The 19089-nt window shown below is 47.7% G+C and overlaps 1 protein-coding gene across 1 annotated transcript; it reads left to right on the forward strand.

Moving 5' to 3' along the window:
• The first annotated feature begins 13 nt into the window (after positions 1 to 13).
• Positions 14 to 16805, forward strand: LOC149340265 (disintegrin and metalloproteinase domain-containing protein 10-like). The gene is made up of 8 exons (XM_089550703.1): positions 14 to 167; positions 664 to 857; positions 8579 to 8759; positions 10500 to 10662; positions 12672 to 12770; positions 13565 to 13755; positions 14320 to 14525; positions 16606 to 16805. Exons 1-8 carry the CDS (start codon positions 29 to 31, stop codon positions 16780 to 16782), a joined length of 1350 nt encoding a protein of 449 aa, XP_089406829.1. The 5' UTR covers positions 14 to 28; the 3' UTR covers positions 16783 to 16805.
• The last annotated feature ends 2284 nt before the right edge of the window (positions 16806 to 19089 follow it).

Consider the following 19089-nt stretch of genomic DNA (forward strand, 5'->3'; position numbering starts at 1 on the left):
AGCGTCGGCACCAACAAACCCTTTCTGCATGGATAACCTGGACGCCCCATTCGTTCTGCACGAGCTGTCGAAACAAAACCACAACGGCTTCTGCGCTTCGTACCTGTGGACTCACCGGGACTTTCCCGGGGGGACGCTGGGTCTTGCTTATATGGCTGCACCCGAAGGTCAGTAAAATGGCTGCTGCTATACGGCAGGTGCTTTGAACGTGCGCACTCATGTGATCTCTCTTGTCTTCAAGAACAAGCACAGACTCTTATAAATTCAAAATATAAATAACTCAGATTTAAATGTCTTGTCTCGTAACAAGTAGGCCTATAATGTCATTTAAGGGCTACGTGCTAGTTCTATCGCAATCATTCCCTGCCGAGCTGCCGTTCCACAGTAATCGTGTGAAATTTACAAGCGGCTAAGAACCCTGAGTTTCTTTGTAAGTTCTCATCTCAAGCGCCTTCTCGGGCAAGACTGCCGATGCTGGATGGCTTACAGCCTGAATTTTTTAAACGAGTTCTCATACACCGCTCGCATCTTGTGCGTTCGCTTTGGACTAAGAACGGTGTTCGGGATCTACGAAGACACCACAGTCTCCTAAAACCAAGCTGAGTGTTAACGTGACCCCGTTATCTGCCGATACGCTAAGTGATGCTATTATCTTTTGGACAGGTTTTTCGGGCGGCATCTGCGAGCAGTTCCAAGCCAGCAGTGGCATCACGGGGGAGAGCAGCTCCAGCGGTTACGTCGGGAGGCTCAGCCTTAACACGGGCGTGGTCACTTTCCTCCGCAAGAACAGCCGCGTGGCGCAGAGGATATCCGAGATCACTTTCGCCCATGAGCTCGGACACAACTTTGGAGCGTCGGTTAGTACTAACTCATACGGTGGTCACCGGGTATCCAGTGGTCGAATGATCGTATTCTGCGCGTTTTTATTGACAAAATTAGCCGACAGGTTTGACTCCATATTCTCTTCTGTAGAATACAGGGATGTGGTAAGATGATTCCGAAATGGTTCACGTAGAAGCAATACAGAGAAAAACCTAAGCTTTTAGTTGTTCAGTAATGCCTTCGTTAGCCAAACGTGACTACTAGTCACGCAGGTGCCTACTAAGCCGTCTTGCCTGGCTTAAATGTGAATGTTTGATGCGCTTTTACGTCCCAGCAGAAAGGTCCATTTTCGTCTCGCATTCGGAGATAAATGACCAGAGAACCTGGCATACTAAATGAATGAATCCAAAGTTGATTACTGCAGCAAGGTTTTGTATCTAAGCTTCATGGACATGTGGGGCGCAAATACTGTTCCTAATTACAACATGACTAAATTTTACGCGGCCAACAACGGTGTTCTGTGCTCGCCTATCGTACTTATCTTAAAATGCGATAGTTAGAGCTATGAATGAGCTCAGAACATCCACATCGGCCGTACGATCATGATCGTGGGACCACAAAAGTACGTAAACACAAGCATACGTCTTAAAACTGTACACCTTACTCAGAATGAAGCTTATTCTCTACTTGAGCTTATGAAGCTTAAGTACAGAATGGCCACTTCCGCATATACGAGAATTAACCCACTAAAGTTATCGCGTCAAACCCTTAAGCCGGAGCTTAAGTTTCTCCTCCAGTTAGTTTTTTTTTTGTATTGCACTTCAGAGTTCCTCGTGATTTTCAAGGCCTTGTTATGCTGCAAACTCTTTGCTGGGTGTAAGTGCCGCGTACGTTGTGAATTGCTCTATAGAATTGTTTGGCTTGCCTTATACGTCCCAAATAGACTCAGGCTATGAGGGACGCCGTAGTGAAGGGCACCGGAAATTTCGAGCGCCTGGGTTTCTTTAACGTGCACTGTTCTAACTTTGGGGCATCCCACCGCTGCCACCAATGTTGTGACTTTGGGCATCCCACCGCTATCACCAATGTTGTGCCATAGAGGTGGTCCCGTTGCGCTCGCCACCCGTTTCGTGACTGAGCGTTGCCAGCTCTCTTAGCGGTAGCGAAGACTCCGAGTCAGGCGTCGGTGAGACTAAGAAAACGCTTTATACACTATGTACAGGACATAATATAGTTCAACATCGGCACGGGGGCCGAGAGCTATACAACGCGACTGTTCTCGCACAGCGACGATCAGCGAGACACCAGCACGTCACACCATCCGACTCCACTCGTGAGCAGCACTCGACTCACGGTGGGTCGGTCACTCGGTCACTCCGTCAGTTGTAGCTGCTGCCCAAGCGGCAGCGGTGGCGCTTATATAGCCTCAGGAACGGTGGCCCCTCAGAACTGGCCAATCCAAAGGCAGCACTCGACGGCAGTCCGAAAGGACCAATCAGCGATCGCGCGGGCCAACCGCTTCAAATTTTGCCGCGCGCGGTGGCGTCCAGGAGAGAAGGAATCTGGCGCCTCGCTGTCTGGCACCCAGCGACGTGTCCAGGCACGTTGCTCGCCGATGCTTCTCCTTAGACACCGCTGACTTACGGCGCAGCATCGTGGCTTGTCAAGGGAGCGTTAGGGCGCGTTGCCTTGCGGCGCAGCACCAGGGCTTGTCAAAGGGACGTTCGCAGGAGAAAGTTTGCGGCCTCGAGAATTGGAATCCGGGCGGGTTTCCCGGCATAACAGCACCCCCGCCATCAGATAAGGCGCCGGGAAGACGAGCTGCTTCCACGTGGCTCGGATGCCTGGCGCGCCTCTTCGTCAGGCTCTTCCAAGTTCACGTCCAGGTAACTTCACGAGCACCAGGTCCCACTCGCAGGCCAGGAGCTCTGTTCTCCTCGTTGTCGCCAAGGCACCTCGACCAACTTCGCTGAGGTCGTTCCGATCCCCTTGCTTCTCGCCACTGGTCATGGTTGGTCGTTCTGCCGACTACAAAACCGACCGGCAAAAGGCAACACCCAACACGAGCAAGTGCCCTCTGTCTGCCGTCAAACACCAGACAAAGCCATAATCCAAATTAACCTAACTAAATTGATGTCCCCATTTATTCCCGCTGCAACAAGAGGCATGTGTACGATCTGGTACACAAGGTTCAAACAACCATTTTGCAAAGTATCAACACATCAAAATAGCAGGAGCACTTAATAATCAACAATAATAATGAAAATAAGATTGGTCCCCTTGAAATCATTTGGACCGAAAACACACTACTGAGGAAGCAAATGAGGTCATTCATTTTTGCCCCTTTCTTCCTTCGAACATGATAGTTTGCTGCAAAGCGAGAGAAGGTAAGTAACGAGGAGGTCACTGAAAGAAGCGAGGCCTAGAATGCACGACTTAGAGCATCGGCGTTCGCGTTCAACCTTCCCTTCTTATAGCGGACAACCAGATTGTGCTGCTGGAGGGTCATGCTCCACCTCAGCAAACGGCCGCTTTTAGACGACATGTTACTTAACCAGGTTAGGGGGCAATGGTCCGTTTCCACAACAAACTTAGAACCGGAGACATAACAAGCCAGCTTCTGAACTGCCCACACAAGGCAGGCGCACTCTTTTTCAGAGGTGCTGTATGCCTCTTCCCTACAACTTACTTTGCGACTCAACTACAAAATTGGTCGTTCATGATCGCTAGCATCATCTTGGCATAGCACCGCTCCCATTCCGCGATCGCTCGCGTGACATTCAAAGATGAAACCTTTCGGAAAGTCTGGTGCCGTAAGAACTCGCTTATGGCTCAAGGCTTGTTTCAACACTTGGAACGCATTCTCTTTCTTCGAGTCCCACGTCACCTTAACGGGCTCCGATTTTCGAAGCGCGTCTGTTAGCGGGCTGGCAAGGTCAGAGTAGTCTCTCACATAGTGTTGGTAATATCCAGCTAAACCTAAAAAAGCCCTTATGTCCGTCTTAGCGGTGGGATGGGGATAGTTTACAATAGCGGCTACCTTGACGTTGCAAGGTCTACGCCGGCCGCGCCCCACCACATAGCCGAAATAAGTCACTTCACCGCAACCTAGGTGACATTTAGCTGGTTTCACAGCCCGGTCTGCCTTTTTCAACCTGCACAATACGACTCGCAAGTTCTCGAGATGTTCTTCCCAAGTGTCCGAAAAGATGGCAACATCGTCGAGGTATGGCAATGCGAACTCGCCCAAACCATGAATCACTCTGCCCATCAGGCTAGAGAAACAATACGGCTCGTTTCTAAGTCCGAAGCTCAAATTTTGGTTTGCCTCCATCTTTCTTTTTAAAACTGAGTGAATGACCACAAAAACAAACACCAAAAACAAGAAAGATGTATTCTTAGAATCCACGAACTTCAGCCGCGCCCTGCGCGGTCGGGGTCGGACGGCCGCTCGACCAGCCGACGCTTCACAGAAGCTGAGGGGCTGATTAGTCACGCCTCTCCGCGACATGCGTCCAAAGCCTAGGCAGCGCTTGGAAGGCTGAAAGCGAGAGGGGCGCTTCCTCCTTTCTCGGTCCCAGTCATGTCGTTTCCCTTTCTGACTAGCGCGTGCACTGTGGCGCTCTTTTGTGTGGCGACCGCGCACCCTTCTCTGGAGTCCATCACGCCCGTTCCGAATCCTAGGAATTCTACTGCGGTTCTTCCACAGCGGCGTAGTACGCTTTAGACCAGGCTGCGCCTGGTGAGTCTGCTTTCCTTTTACGCGACGCCTGCGAACTCTTGGGCTCCAAGGTGACAATTTCGGCCTCTTACGCACATTGCCGGCCCTCGATCGTACAAACTTCTTCCGCACTTTTCCCTTTTTAGCGCAACCATTCACATTGGTTTTTCTTCTACGCCGCCGCTTTTTGGGAACTGCCCTAGCGGATCTGTTGTGCGATTCTCCGGTTATTTCGGGGCCCTCATCCTTCAAGCTACCAGCCTTCGTCTGACCAGCAAAATCTGGTCTTGAAGAATTCATGCACTCGTCCCGAGCAAGGCTTTGCTCGCGCAGCCACAAAACCTGCGCCTTTCTAGCAGTGCCAGGCGACGGTTCACCTGACGAACCGTTCGGTGCTATTTCCTTTGAGCACAATAGCTCGTTTTCCGGCAGTCTATCACAAGACGCTGGAGTTTGACCTTCACTAAGCTGATCTTTGTCTCGATGCAGCGCTGAGCGGCATTCCTCGCCTACGATCGAACTCTCAGTTGGCGCTATCGGTGCGCCACTGGCCGTCGCGAACTCAGAGCGACCTGTCTCAATTTCCGCAGAGAACAGCTGCTCGCTCTCCTGTGATCTACATCTTGGCGCTACGCCTTCATCTTTCAGGATCGCAGCGGTAATCTCTGTAGCATAGCACTTTACAGCTAACGCTGCGCTCTGGCTTGGCACTTCAGCGTCACCGTCATGTGACTCACAGCCACGATCTGGGCCGCAGATTAGAGCCTCAATGTGATTACCCTTGCACACGTGCTCAACTTTATCGAGGTATCTATCCCTATCCTCGCCGACGACCATGGGCGGCAGTTGGTCGCTTATTCTTGGACCGTTAGAGGGAACTGTCGTAGAAGCAAGAATAAGCGTTGGCGAGGTTTCGAGGAGCTCCAGCTCCATCATTATTACCTCGTGCTCTCTAAGCGCCTGGCGCTCCCGCCTCTCCTCCTCGCGACGTTCCTTCTCCCTCTTTTCCTCCCGCTCACGCCGTTCAATGACATCAGCCCAGGCCTCTTCGGCTTCCTCAGCCGTCACGTCCTCGGTTCTCATGACCGCAAGGATCGCATTCTTTCTTTTTGCTGGGCCCAAATCAATGACCAACTCCTCACAAATTTGGAGAAGTTCTCTGACCTTGTAACCCTCCATCGTTCACAATGGCCTCTTGCTGTTTGCCCTTTTAGAAAATACTTGCCGTACACAACTATATAGCTACTAGTTAGACACGCGCAAGCATTTCTCACACTGCCTTGTTAACCCCTTCAGCATCCCTTGGTTTTCAAAACACTCTTCCTAGGCTTGAAACACACCAGGTTAACATAATGCTACGCCAAAGCTTTCTCTGAGCTACTATAACCTGTGTCGGAGAAAGTCTGGCGTTTGAGGAAAACTTCAGGCACTCACCGCGCCGAGGTAGCTGATGTCGGTCGATCCCATAGCTGCCATCCAATGTTGTGGTTTTGGGCATCCCACCGCTATCACCAATGTTGTGCCATAGAGGTGGTCCCGTTGCGCTCGCCACCCGTTTCGTGACTGAGCGTTGCCAGCTCTCTTAGCGGTAGCGAAGACTCCGAGTCAGGCGTCGGTGAGACTAAGAAAACGCTTTATACACTATGTACAGGACATAATATAGTTCAACATCGGCACGGGGGCCGAGAGCTATACAACGCGACTGTTCTCGCACAGCGACGATCAGCGAGACACCAGCACGTCACACCATCCGACTCCACTCGTGAGCAGCACTCGACTCACGGTGGGTCGGTCACTCGGTCACTCCGTCAGTTGTAGCTGCTGCCCAAACGGCAGCGGTGGCGCTTATATAGCCTCAGGAACGGTGGCCCCTCAGAACTGGCCAATCCAAAGGCAGCACTCGACGGCAGTCCGAAAGGACCAATCAGCGATCGCGCGGGCCAACCGCTTCAAATTTTGCCGCGCGCGGTGGCGTCCGGCAGAGAAGGAATCTGGCGCCTCGCTGTCTGGCACCCAGCGACGTGTCCAGGCACGTTGCTCGCCGATGCTTCTCCTTAGACACCGCTGACTTACGGCGCAGCATCGTGGCTTGTCAAGGGAGCGTTAGGGCGCGTTGCCTTGCGGCGCAGCACCAGGGCTTGTCAAAGGGACGTTTGCAGGAGAAAGTTTGCGGCCTCGAGAATTAGAATCCGGGCGGGTTTCCCGGCATAGCAGCACTGACATCGCACAGTACACGGGCCTCTAGAACTCAGAATCCATCGACATTCTTGTAATATTGTTTGCTTTTTTTATTGGTGTGTAAAGTGCCCTTCCTGCTTTCATCTAACCATAGGACGCCCGTCAGTAAATTAAATAACCAAATAAAATGCAGATATTCCTTCATGCGCTAAACATCGGAATTGTTGCTTATGGAATGAGTGCTGATTTTATAGATAGCAATCGATTTGCATCCTGAGCTGACCCTGGATGGCAACACAATTTATTAGGAACGGAGCGACCTGACTACAGCCAGATAGGTCTCACAGATGGAACTTAAGCCGCAAATTTCATTTTGAGAATAAGTGTTAAGTTATGAATTCGGAAATGCATTCTTGGCGTGCGCCTCGCACTTGTTGATTCCGCAAAAAGCAGCCGGTTTGTGTGTTTTTCGTCGCAAGGATTTTCAGGAATCTTTCAGAGGTGGCAAAAAGTGGTAACTTGTCTTTTGGAAGACGCTCGGTAGATACTAGCACTGTGCTGAATTATGCAATCACTTATCTGTTCTCGTGAAATTCACTGCTTGACGTCCGTTTTGATAACTGAAGTTGGAAATGAGCTTCATGAAAGCCCTTTGTAGCTCGCAAACTCTAACAATATCGTAATAGCCGCCGACTGCACGACTATACTTACATGGAGGCGGTTGTTGGCTCACCGACCTTTTGTCATAGAGGTTGGATGTCACCGTGGATAGTAAGCCTCATGTGCCTGCTATGAGATCGGAGGCGTGCAGAGACCATGTCAGTGAGTCCAACAATGAAAACTGCGAGCCGGGGCGTTTGCTTCGATTAAATAGGATATTGGTCGCAGAGAACAATAATTCGAAGTTTCTAGGAATGCTCGGAGCGTGTAGAATATTGTTCTTGCGGCAGACGAACGAGCTCCGAATGCTCTTTAGTGCACCCGTCAACAATCAGCATGAGCCGGTGGCTGGCAGGCTGGTTTTCGGTTAGTTTGTTGCTTCAGCTTACTGTAGGGCGAAACTTTTAGTTTCTTCTTACCGAGAACTTAGTTTACGAGTTGCAGCTGCTCGGGGAGACAGATACGCCGAGCCAATAAGAGTGGCACACGTGACGGATGCCTTTCGCGACTCTGAAATCGAGCAGTGGGTACGCATTCAAGGATTCTCAGGTGACCTAGTTGCTTGGCATTCAGAGTTTTTTCTATTTCTCTTCCTGCAACACCATCCGTTCATTTTCTGCTGCTTTTGTTCCTTCCTTGGCCATACTTCATTTCTCGTTTCTTTCTCTTCTCTTTCCTGGCAAGCGTTTTTATTTTCTTCTTTCAATATCTCTGTCGATAACACTGTCTCTTCATTTTCTCATCCTACTTCTTCCCTTCTTTCTCCCATCGCTGCCCCTTCATTCGTTATTTAATCTTCTAGCATGAGCACATCAATCGGTGACCTTATAGAAGCGCCATCCACGCGAGGCATTGGGTTGGGCTTCGTATAACGGCTCACGCTATATATAAAACAGGGAGTTGCAGATTAAACTGAAATTGAAAAAAAAGGAGAAGCTGCCAAAAGCAGCTTCAGCATTCCATGTTTGTATTAACCGCGATACACTACCGCTTTGCCAAGTCTTCCCTGCAGCGCCGGGTTCAAAACAAGGGAACTCTGGCGTAGGCTTTTTTGTCACAGAGCACTTGAGTCAACACTGATTCGGGTGCTTTGTTTGCGCTATTACCAGAAAAATAATGGAGGTTCGCCCCTTGTAAGTACAATAGCGTAACCACAGGCAATTACAAAATTGCGCTTAGCGCGTATCTCTGGTGCAGCACGACGAACTTCCGGAGTGCGTTCCTGAGGGCACCGGTGGCAACTATATCATGTTTGCCAGTGCCACACGCGGCGACAGGCGGAACAACCGTCGCTTCTCCGTGTGCAGCGTGCGCAACATATCGGCAGTCCTGATGCAGATGTTCTCCAACAAAGGCTCTCGACCGAACTGCTTTCAGGGTGAGATTAAAAATCAGGGATATGGCGGTCTTGGTATTGTTTCGTCTTTTATGTGAATGTGATGCAGACGCATCTTGAGGGGTAACACTCAAGAAATAGGAAGATAGCAGGAGGCGCCTTAAAGCATGAACCAACGATATCGTTGTTCAAATAAAGAAGGAATTTTTTTACTTGTCAGTTTGTTTGCATGTTTTTCTGCCTTTTTGACTGATTGCCTGTTTATAATATATCAGCAAAATAAAGACACTCTAAAGACGTCAGACAAGACATGGGCTATTACATCATTTAATTAGATGTAGGATGAATAACTTGAAGTGCGCTAGGATATGACACATCCCGACTTCGGCGTGCAAGTTGTTCCAGTCCTTTGCAGTCTGGGCGAAGATTGATTGGATATGCACAGAAGTGGACGTTCGACGGGGTTGGATGGCTTTATAGGATGTTGATGCAAAGTGAAAGGCGGTATACTTGGACTGACTCAGAAGTGAACGTACGGAAGAAGCAAAGCTTTGTTATTTTCCTGCAGAATTCGATACTTAAAGGTTGGCTTTTTTTTAATGCCTAACACTTTATTGACATCAATAATCTGAACTTACAAATTTTACCGCACGGCTTTTGGCGGACTTGAGGGCTTTAAAATGTTAGATTGTAAAAGCTCCCTGACAGAGCACGCATATTGCAGTTAAGGTCGAACTAGAGTGAAATACGCAGCTTGAGCAGGTCATATTATGGGAAGAGAAGACTACCAATACCGCCTTAGCGTAACGGAGGGGATTCCTAGCGAAGGCAAACCAAATTAAGAAGCGGCAAAAATACAGGTGAGCGGATGAGGTTATAAAGTTTCTTGGTGAAACGGGGCCACATACCTAGCCGGACAGGTTTAATTGGAGGTCGATTGTAGAGGCCTTCGCCCTGCAGTCGACGTAGTGATGGCGATAATGATGCAAGCTGGGATTTGAAGAAAGCAATGACAAAACAGATATTGGTTTCTCGGCGGTCACCAGTGGAAGGAAAAAGCACAGAAAAGCCATGTGTGGTATCTGTGCGCTTATCTGTAAAAAAAAAAAAAGCGCCTTTTCTCATTTAAACGCCATAATCCGCAAGATTGCCTAGGAGATGTCCCAAATTATTGATGACGCTTTCCGCCATTTCTCTCCTGTTCGTGAAAAAGTTTCCGCTCCATTTTGAAGCCGACCAGCGAATCGAAGAGTGCGTTATTATTATTTCTCCTAATCTTGTTGCCCGGCCTTTATCTATCTTAGCGATTATTGTGTTTACTCGTCTTGCATTTCCACCTTTCCTCTTTTCTTGACGTGCTGGCCGATTAAGCACCGTGCCCCCTTAAATTCTTTCGCCCTTAATCTGTAAAACTACGCTGTAGGCTACTGGAATGAAGATGCGTCAAAATTACTTACCGATGCAGCTTTGGAAATATAATTACACCTTGAAAGGTGCTCCTTCTCCATTTCTTTAGCATTGCTGTAGTTAAAGCTGCTTTTACTCATGCAGTGTCAAAGTACAGAAGGCAGCAGCGTTGGCTTTGTGTTGTAATAGCCTATAACATTGCATCACTGAGTTGACCCATGAATCTTTGGGCGACACTGAATCTCCAATACCGATGGGTTTTGGCAACGCATAATGGTGATGACGACGACGCCAATTAATGACTGAGGTTGGGTGAAATCTGTTACTTTGTACAAGGAAAGAACCTTCACTGGAATGCGCGGCTGACGTGTGCAGAACCCCGGGGCCCGTTTTGCGGCAACTCCATTCGCGAGGATAACGAGGAGTGTGACTGCGGCCTGGTGCCACAGGACTGCGGTGTCGACATGTGCTGCTACGCGCGCGAGCACGGCGAAATCAACCGCAAGGCGTGCACGTTCAAGCCGGGCGCCTTGTGCAGGTATGCTCGCATTTCTTCCCCCTTCAGCTGATGCTACTCGCATATGGGAGAGTCGCTGTAACCAATGAATATCGTCCCATCCTTTCTGTCCTATGCTGTTTCCACTGACAACTACTTCTCATAGCACGTAGAAATTAACGGAACTTTGACTCCTGTGACTTCGCTCCCATTTTTGCGATCGTGTACCATGCTTCGTGTATCATCATGCCTTATTCCATCATTCTTAGTCACCATATGCATCCCTCTAAGCCATCTCGTCACTTGCCATCTCGGTTACTTGCGTACTCATGACATTTTGATGCTTTTACTCTGTCTCTCAATAGCTTGGCCCTGAAGTAGAAGCAACAAAGTACGGACAAGCATACTAGTCAGTGTTCCAAAATAAAATAATGCTTCGAGTTATGAGTTATGAACACTCGTGCGCTACTTTCACTGTGTAGTAAATTATGTAAGCGTAATGACCTTATGTTTGATTTATTATGTGGACTTTTTTTTTTCTTCAGGAATAAACGTTCTAACTATAGATGTTGCTAGTGACCAAATGCAGCTGGTGGTTATGAGATAACAGTATTCTAGCCGATTCTTTAAAATCATACAGACAGAAACTAGAAAATTTACCCATTTTTATCGACCCTCGTTTACGAACCCGGCCTGAAAACGTTTTATTATACATGCACATGTCGAACAAACAGATTTGCTCACGAAGAAACGCATTTAACGCGTCCTTAGAGTTCGGCTAATTACCCTTTTGTACGTCTCACTCCGTATCAAGGACGCTGTTTTACCAGGTGAATGATATTGTCGTCTTTTATTCCATTCAATGAACAGGTCGTGAGGAATATGAAGGCGCAGTACCTGTCTTCCTCACAAAAATTACATCAGCCGTGCCGTGATCGAAGGGATAAAGGAGCCAGTGAAATTAGGAAGAGAAAAAAGGAAGGCTGCGAATTATTTTCAACCAATTGGGGTTCTTGACCGTGCGCTGTCCTGTTCTAGAACCAGTACCAGATGCAAGGGCACTGTGCGCAAACCTTGAAGACTTAAAGGGACTATGCAGAAAAATTGAGATTACGTGAAGCAGACGAGAGATAGGCATTCCGTCACTCGTCACCCCAGTGCAAGAATTTTTAAGCTAGCATCAATAACAACGAAGTTAGAGACGATCAAAAATCATGCTTCTCCTCCCCCCCCCCTCAACTCGTACGCGCGGAGCACCAAGAAAAAATAGAGAAAACAGCTCTGGGACTGGGGCCCGCCCATGAATACGTCTTTGGCGGACGTTCGGTTTGCGACTTCCGTTTGTCGCACCCAGCGCCCCAGCAGCAGTGTCTCTCCGGTCTCTCTTCGCCTTCCTGAATCGCGGCGCACGTCTGATTTATTTGCTTGTCACTGCGACAAATGCACTGCGAGTGGTTCCCGAACTCCCGACAGAAAGAGGCGGCAGTGGTAAATTGGAAACATATGCGTGAAGGCAATGCCCTGGCTCGCGCTTGCCCGAGGGGGTCGCGCGTCGGCTCGAGCAGACGATTTTCACGGCTACCCGAAGCGTACCCGTGACGTCGTGGCTGCCGTGGCTCCAGCGAATGACAACGTGTGGTGGCCTGCCGACGTCACGGGACTAGTGACGTCTATTTTCCGAATTTTGGTTTCGAAGTCAGTGACTGCGAAGACAGCAAGCGGCCCGCGAATTTTAACAAACGCGGTTTTTAAAAATTCATAATAAATTGCCGGCTCAGTCCCGAAGACTCATACTTGGTGTGAATGCTTCTTAGCATCATTTCTAAGCATTTAAAACATTTACAAGTGACTTTTAATTCATTACATAGTCCCTTTAAGGAAAAAAATATTTCTGCAATAATTGCATTTGATGTTTATCGAGACGATGGTAGTCTCACCGTAGCTTCGGGGCAACCTTCACATAACACAATGCTTTGCCTGTGAAAAAAAGACACTAAAGCGAAATGGTTTGAAAAATTACACCTAAATTCAATGGTTTCCTTTAATTTCAGTCCCAGCAACGGCGCCTGCTGCAGCGCTCAGTGCCGCTTTCAGAACACTTCGACGGTCTGCAGACCTGAAGACGACTGCACCTTCGAGGCCTTCTGCGAGTATCCTTTGAAGCGTAGCACTCATTAAATCTCAGCAAAGCCCACACGATAGTCTAGAGAGATTATTTCACGAACTGATCCGCAAGTTCTTTTATTCAGAGGGATTAGGGCCATTCGTTCTCTTCGCGAAAGGACTTTGAAGCAGCTGCAGTGAGCTGATGGCAAAAGCTGTACCGAGTCATTCCCCTTCAACGCTTTAGTCTTTTGAGATAGCGGGGGACGTGCATCGTATGTCTACACAGAACACAGCCTCAAGAGCGATTTCAGTATTTGTTTTCTTTGGAGTGCGGATTGCTCGGCGCCATTAGCATCAGCAGGAAAGCAAACTCTTCGTCACGGGGATATATGTATGAAACAAGGCAATAGTTATTTAAACCAATTATAGCACTGGAAAATGCATTTTTTTATGGTGCTGCTGAGTAGGAGGGTTAAGTACTGACGAAATCATTTTAGATAGAAGACAGCTTGGAGAAAGTAAAACAAAAAACAAAGATATGTAGACTGGTTTGGTTTGGTTTGGTTTATGGGTTTTAACGTCCCAAAGCGACTAAGGTTATGAGAGACGCCGTAGTGGAGGGCTCCGGAAATTTCGACCACCTGGGGTTCTTTAACCTGCACTGACATCGCGCTGTATACCCAAACTTCTTAATCAGTTGGGCCTTCTCTAGCTTGAATGAATATTGGCTTTTTATAGTATTATTCTAATGTGTCCCTCCCTTCCAGATTTTTTGGTTGGTCGTCTTGGGACGTTTGTTTACGCGGCACTTTTGTAGAACACTTGACTGCCTGTCCAGCGGTATCGCCGCCGAATGTCCGGCATCGGACTGGAAGCCAGACGGCACGCTGTGCAACCACGGCACTCAGCTGTGCGAGAAGGGAGAGTGCAGTCAGTCGGTGTGCCGCCTGTACAACCTCCAGGAGTGCTACCTGACTGCTGCACATCTCAGCATGGAAGACAGGTGCCTCATCGCCTGCAGGGAGGACGGTGGGTGCACGCTGGGGTCGCAGTGGTGCGGAGGTATACAAACCGGGCGACATGTTCGCGTATACAGGCCTCCCGCACAAAGGATGGCGTATTGTATCTGAGAGGGCGTCCTTTTACAGGTTGGAGGGAGACGTCCTTTCGAACTGCCACTCGTCTCCTGAACTGCCTTCTTCTGCACCCTTTCTCTAGTCACCGCTGCCTCGAGAGGCGATACATAGCAGGTTGCGCGAATATTCACGATGTGAATGTATGGTTCTATTCATACTCTTCGCTCTGCCAAAATTCAAAGGCCTCTCAGTACATTTGATTCCAAAAAGTCCACGAGTTATTGCATGTAATAAAAAGGTTCATAGTGAAGTATGTGTTTCCCCAGTGAGCCGATGCTATGGTTAAAGTGGACCGGATAAGCTTTGTTGTTGCTGCTTTCCTGCGGATGCAAACTGCGTTCGTTGTTTTTTTTTTCCAGCGCAGGATTAGATTATTTCAAATTATTACGTTCTGTAGCTAACTACACATCATTTCGCATACTCCTAGGCGACAACTCTCTCTTTTCGCGTGCTGCAGAGCCCGGAAGCGAATGCAAGGAGGCCTGCTCGTTCGAATCCATGAAGGACTTCTGCGGTCGGCGCATGCAGCCCGGAGCCCCGTGCTACGACCTGCAGGGCTACTGCGACGCCTTCCAGAAGTGCCGCTTCATCGACGCTGAAGGCATCCTCTTCAGGTTGCAGCGGCTGGTCTTCGGAGACAAGAGCGCTGCTAGCGCTCTCCTGGTGAGGATTGTGGTCGCTATACTTAGCGCCGAGACCACCTTAGTCTTACAAAAGGAAACAAGGCGCGCCCCACAAACCTTGTCTCACCATGTCATCGTTCGTGACTTTCTGGTGCCTCTCCCGGCTGAAGATTCTGGTCGCGCTTCAGTCTTGCTGGCTGTCATCCCTACAATGCCCATGCACCGGTGAAGTATACTGCGCTTACCTGAGGAAATTTCAGAATCTGCCCTACACACTGTCTTCGAAGCTCGAACAGACACGTCATATGGGTAAACTGTAGCTGTAATGGTGCAAAACGAGACGCCAGAGCATGAAAATGCACTTCCAAAACAGCTATGTTGCAGAATGAAAAGGGAGCTTGAAATGAAATTGAATTAGATATTAAAGGCACGAGAGAAAATCTTCCAGGATATATCATCATCATCAGCCTGACTGCGCCCACTGAATGACAAATGCCGCTCCCATATCTTTCCAATTAATCCAGCCCTCTGGGGGCTGCGGTCACCACACATTACTTTTCAGACCCTAGGCAAATATATTTAGGCAAAAGCAAAACCCTCATAAGAAAAGACTTGTTAAAAGTTATTAGTGACTTATTTTTTGTGCCAGTTAGGTGCAACTCTGGGGTACTTGATCAAAACGCGCTTGTAGCCAAGCAGTTGCCAGTCTTTTATATCGGAAACATATGCATATATTGGTGATCAAATTATTTTTTTAGGAAAGGAATTGGCGCAGTATCTGTCTCACATCTCGGTGGACACCCGAACAGCGCCGTAAAGGAAGGGACAAAGGAGGGTGTGAAAGAAGAAAGCGAGAAAGAGATGCCGTAGTGGAAGTTTCCGGAATAATTTCGACCTCCTGGGGATCTTTAACCTGCACTTACATTGCACTGCACACAGGCGCATTTTGTATTTCGCCTCCATCGAAACTGGGCTGCCAAGGCCAGGTTCGAACCACTCTGGTGATTTCAGGAATTTTGCGCTGCCGTTTCCCTGAACGCGAATTCAGCCGCATGCAAGAGTGACTCAAGGAGTTTTGCATTTTTCGAATGTAAGCTATTAAGGTGTACTTAGCTGCAGAAGTGTCATTTTTTTTCCGTTCAATAAGGAATCAACCACACGTTTGGTGAATCAGTCACATCACTGCAATGAAAGTTCTTTTTAATCAAATAATATTTTATCCCACTTCATACTGGCAAGCGCTTTTGTAAAACTCGAAGGACGAGGAATACATACGCAAGAGACACACGCTGTCCTAGCGTCTGTCCTGTACGTGCATGATCCTCGCCCTTCGCGTTTTCGAATAAACGCTTGCCAGTAAGAATTATGATGGTTTCCTCTAGCCTATAATTCCACCTAAATAAAATTTTATTCTACATGTCCGAAGGGCGCTAAATCTCATATTAAACATAAAAATCGTTCGCGTTTCTGGTATAGTAAAGGATGGCGTCCTGAAGTGCAGTGGCAGTAACGTTACAATGACGCTACTGCCGCCTGTGGCCGCGCCAGTCTATTTGCGATATCGGTTACTTGGACAGTGTTGCATTTCAGCAGAGTAGAACGTCAGTCACTCTGCCCAGAAATACAACGCCACAAGCGATCTGAAAAGAAGGTAGAAGCAAGGAGCAGGTGAAAGGAATAATTAGAACAAACTTTTTCACTGTTGAGCAAGCCTATGCTTCCGACTATTACCAATAGTTTTGAGATAAAGGCTGTCATTTTGGCGCAAGAAATTCTTTATGCTTGGAGCTAACAGTCGCTCAGCTATATTTAAAGTGGTGAAGCATGAACACACCATGATGAGTGGCCGGGATATTTCGAGCTAATTGCTGTCTAAGTTATATTAGTGTTTACTTACGGGTATCATAGTCTATGCCATCTGCCTTTTTATAGCATGGGGATGGTAGCTGCCTGTAGGTAATATTCTCGTGCTGTGGATGCATTATGTTTCACAGTGAAAATGCACAGCCTTTTTCTAGCCACTCAGGATGACTGCAGGCTGCGTTAAAAAAAATGTGCTTTATTTCATTTCATTTGTAAACAGAAACATTACAAAACGTTCCTCGCGCGACTACCCGCAGCGTCACTGGTACCTAACGCTGGCGGCGGTCATCGTGGGCGCAGCTGCGACGGTGGTGTTCGTGCGTGCCTGCGCCGTGCACACGCCGAGCAGCAACCCTCACATGCGGCGGGAGATGACCCTGATGCACAGCGCCCGTCACCCCACGTCCTTCTTGAAGGAAATGACGCGTCTGTGACTAACAGCGCCGCTTCCGGAGAGCCTGCTCCCCTTTCTCCGCAGGCGTGGCTTTGGAAAACTGTGCAGTGTGCCCGACGCGGAGGACATGTTGCAACGGGAATCAACCTTGCTCCAACACCGCAAAACGAGTACAAAGTATTGAAAAGCAGTTTAGGATTGAAGTAGTTTTATTGTATATACTGTCCAATTAGAAATCTAATCACTTGTTCTGTGCAGAACGGAATCTGCGCAAACGTTTACCGGTGAAAATGTTGATAGAATTGACGACTATATGCTTTAATGGCGTGGTAGTGTTATAACAAGCCTGAATGATGCCACAATTGTTCGCAAATGCTTCCATAAGCTGCAAATTTCTAAACGCCTCACGAAGGCTTGACTTCCCGACCTGGCTTTCAAGCTGCTGTTCACTACGCAGACTTCCTGGTGAAACACCAAGTTTTTTTTTTCTTTCCAGTAAATCACTTGACATGTGTATCACAAAACTATGAGTTGAGCCGTGAGCGAACTCTGTCGTATGTACGACAGCAGATGCAGTTTCTGTTCAAAAATTGCGTTCTAATTTCTGTAGTGCCAAATTGATCGTGTCGACATCTGCAGCTGCCTACATGAACTCATTTTCCGCTGCCATACATTCATTTACGAATGCGAACTGATGCGTACCCTTGGAAGTGATGCTTTTCGCAGAAAACTGGAACAGATGCGGCTTGACTCTTACAGGAAGACAGGGTAACGTCGCCCAATAGACAATGTTAATCGCTCAGTATTTCTACAGACTCGCACATGTGTAGACGGTTTACAAGCGAAAGAAAAAAGTATGTCGCGTATTCACAAGCATTGAAAACTGTGATATCTTCTTTAATGCCTGTCGACGGTGTGTGCCTCTGCAGCATAAATTTACTGGCTAATTCTATGCAGAAAAACGCAATAAACAGTATCGCCAGATTTTGCAACTGCTAAATACAAAGACTGTTGGTCATGCAACACGCTTACAATTCACATCGTTTGTTTAGTTTTTTTTTTGCGCTGCGAGACACTTTATTGCGCGCTGCCTATCTGATGCCTACATACGCTCATTTTAGGCTTAACATGATGCAAATTGTAACTCGCGCCTCTGACACGCTGTGTGAGGTACCATCTCGCAGCCGCAGCAGAGATAATACTAAGCAAACTAGACTGCGTTGGTTTCGATAAATGACCGGATTCGTCGTCTATGTATTGCGTCAGGCAGTCTGAAATGCTTGACTCGAATTCATAGGGCTGTTTTTTGGGAACGGCAAAAGAGAAAATATTTATATTTACGCCACGAATTTGCTTTTGTAACTACTGGTCTTACAGTTGGCTTGGACCGAATTTCTTCCCGCAAAAGCACCTCCAAGAGAGTTTGTCTACCTGTCAGAAGAGACGAAACGCGGAATGCTTCTAGCTAGAGAATGCAAATTAAAACGTGTTTTTTTTCTGTAAAGATTATCTCGAGACCACTGTCGACGACGCCGCATGCTCATGAGCCTGTCCCCCAAGGATAGTGCAGCGTTCTGCATTGCGCCGTGTTATCGTTGGGCCGGTTTTATCCTTGCTATTCTGTCGCCTTGTTGTTTTTTTCGTGTCGTGTTTTGTCGCTGTGCTGTTACGACGCGTGCTGTTTGTCTTGTGTGCTGTTATGTCGCGGTGCTGCTTTATCACTGTGCAGTTTTTTCCTGTACACACAGTACAGGAGCCTCAATAATTTCGCCTTCATCGAAATTCTAGAGGCTATTGTACTCTGCAATAACAACTATGCAATAATTCGCTTGTTCCAACCAGCTTGTTTTCGGTTAGCATATATTCAAATGGATAGATTTCAGTTGGGTTGCTCTCATTTGGCTTCTTTTTAATTACGTTCTTCGCAGTTCGTTTGTCTTCAGCTAAAATGCTTTCAAGTACTTTGTTGAAAGAAATCCAGTCCTAGGATATTTATAAAAATCGAAGTTGAAGAAAATTATCTCCATCACCAGCAGCAGCAGCCTTACTATGCCCATTGATAGGGAAAGCCCTCTCCAATATTTCTGCGCTTAAACAAGAAACAATTACACAGGAACTATTAAAATGCAAAAAAACATCGCTACGCTACAATAATACAAATTAATACGCAAAGAAGAAACCGCTCTCCTGAAGTAATTATGAGAAATACTTATAAATCACGGTATGTGCCCACAAATGCGTGCACAAAAATTCGTGAGTAGCCCAAATATTGACAAAAACAAAACAAAAATTATGGTCATAACTGCAAACCTCGAGACCAACACGAAAAACACACAGAAACAAAATA

This window comes from Amblyomma mixtum, chromosome 6 (genome assembly GCF_055824585.1).
Source record: "Amblyomma mixtum isolate Tamu chromosome 6, ASM5582458v1, whole genome shotgun sequence".
Taxonomy (NCBI): Eukaryota; Metazoa; Arthropoda; class Arachnida; order Ixodida; family Ixodidae; genus Amblyomma; species Amblyomma mixtum.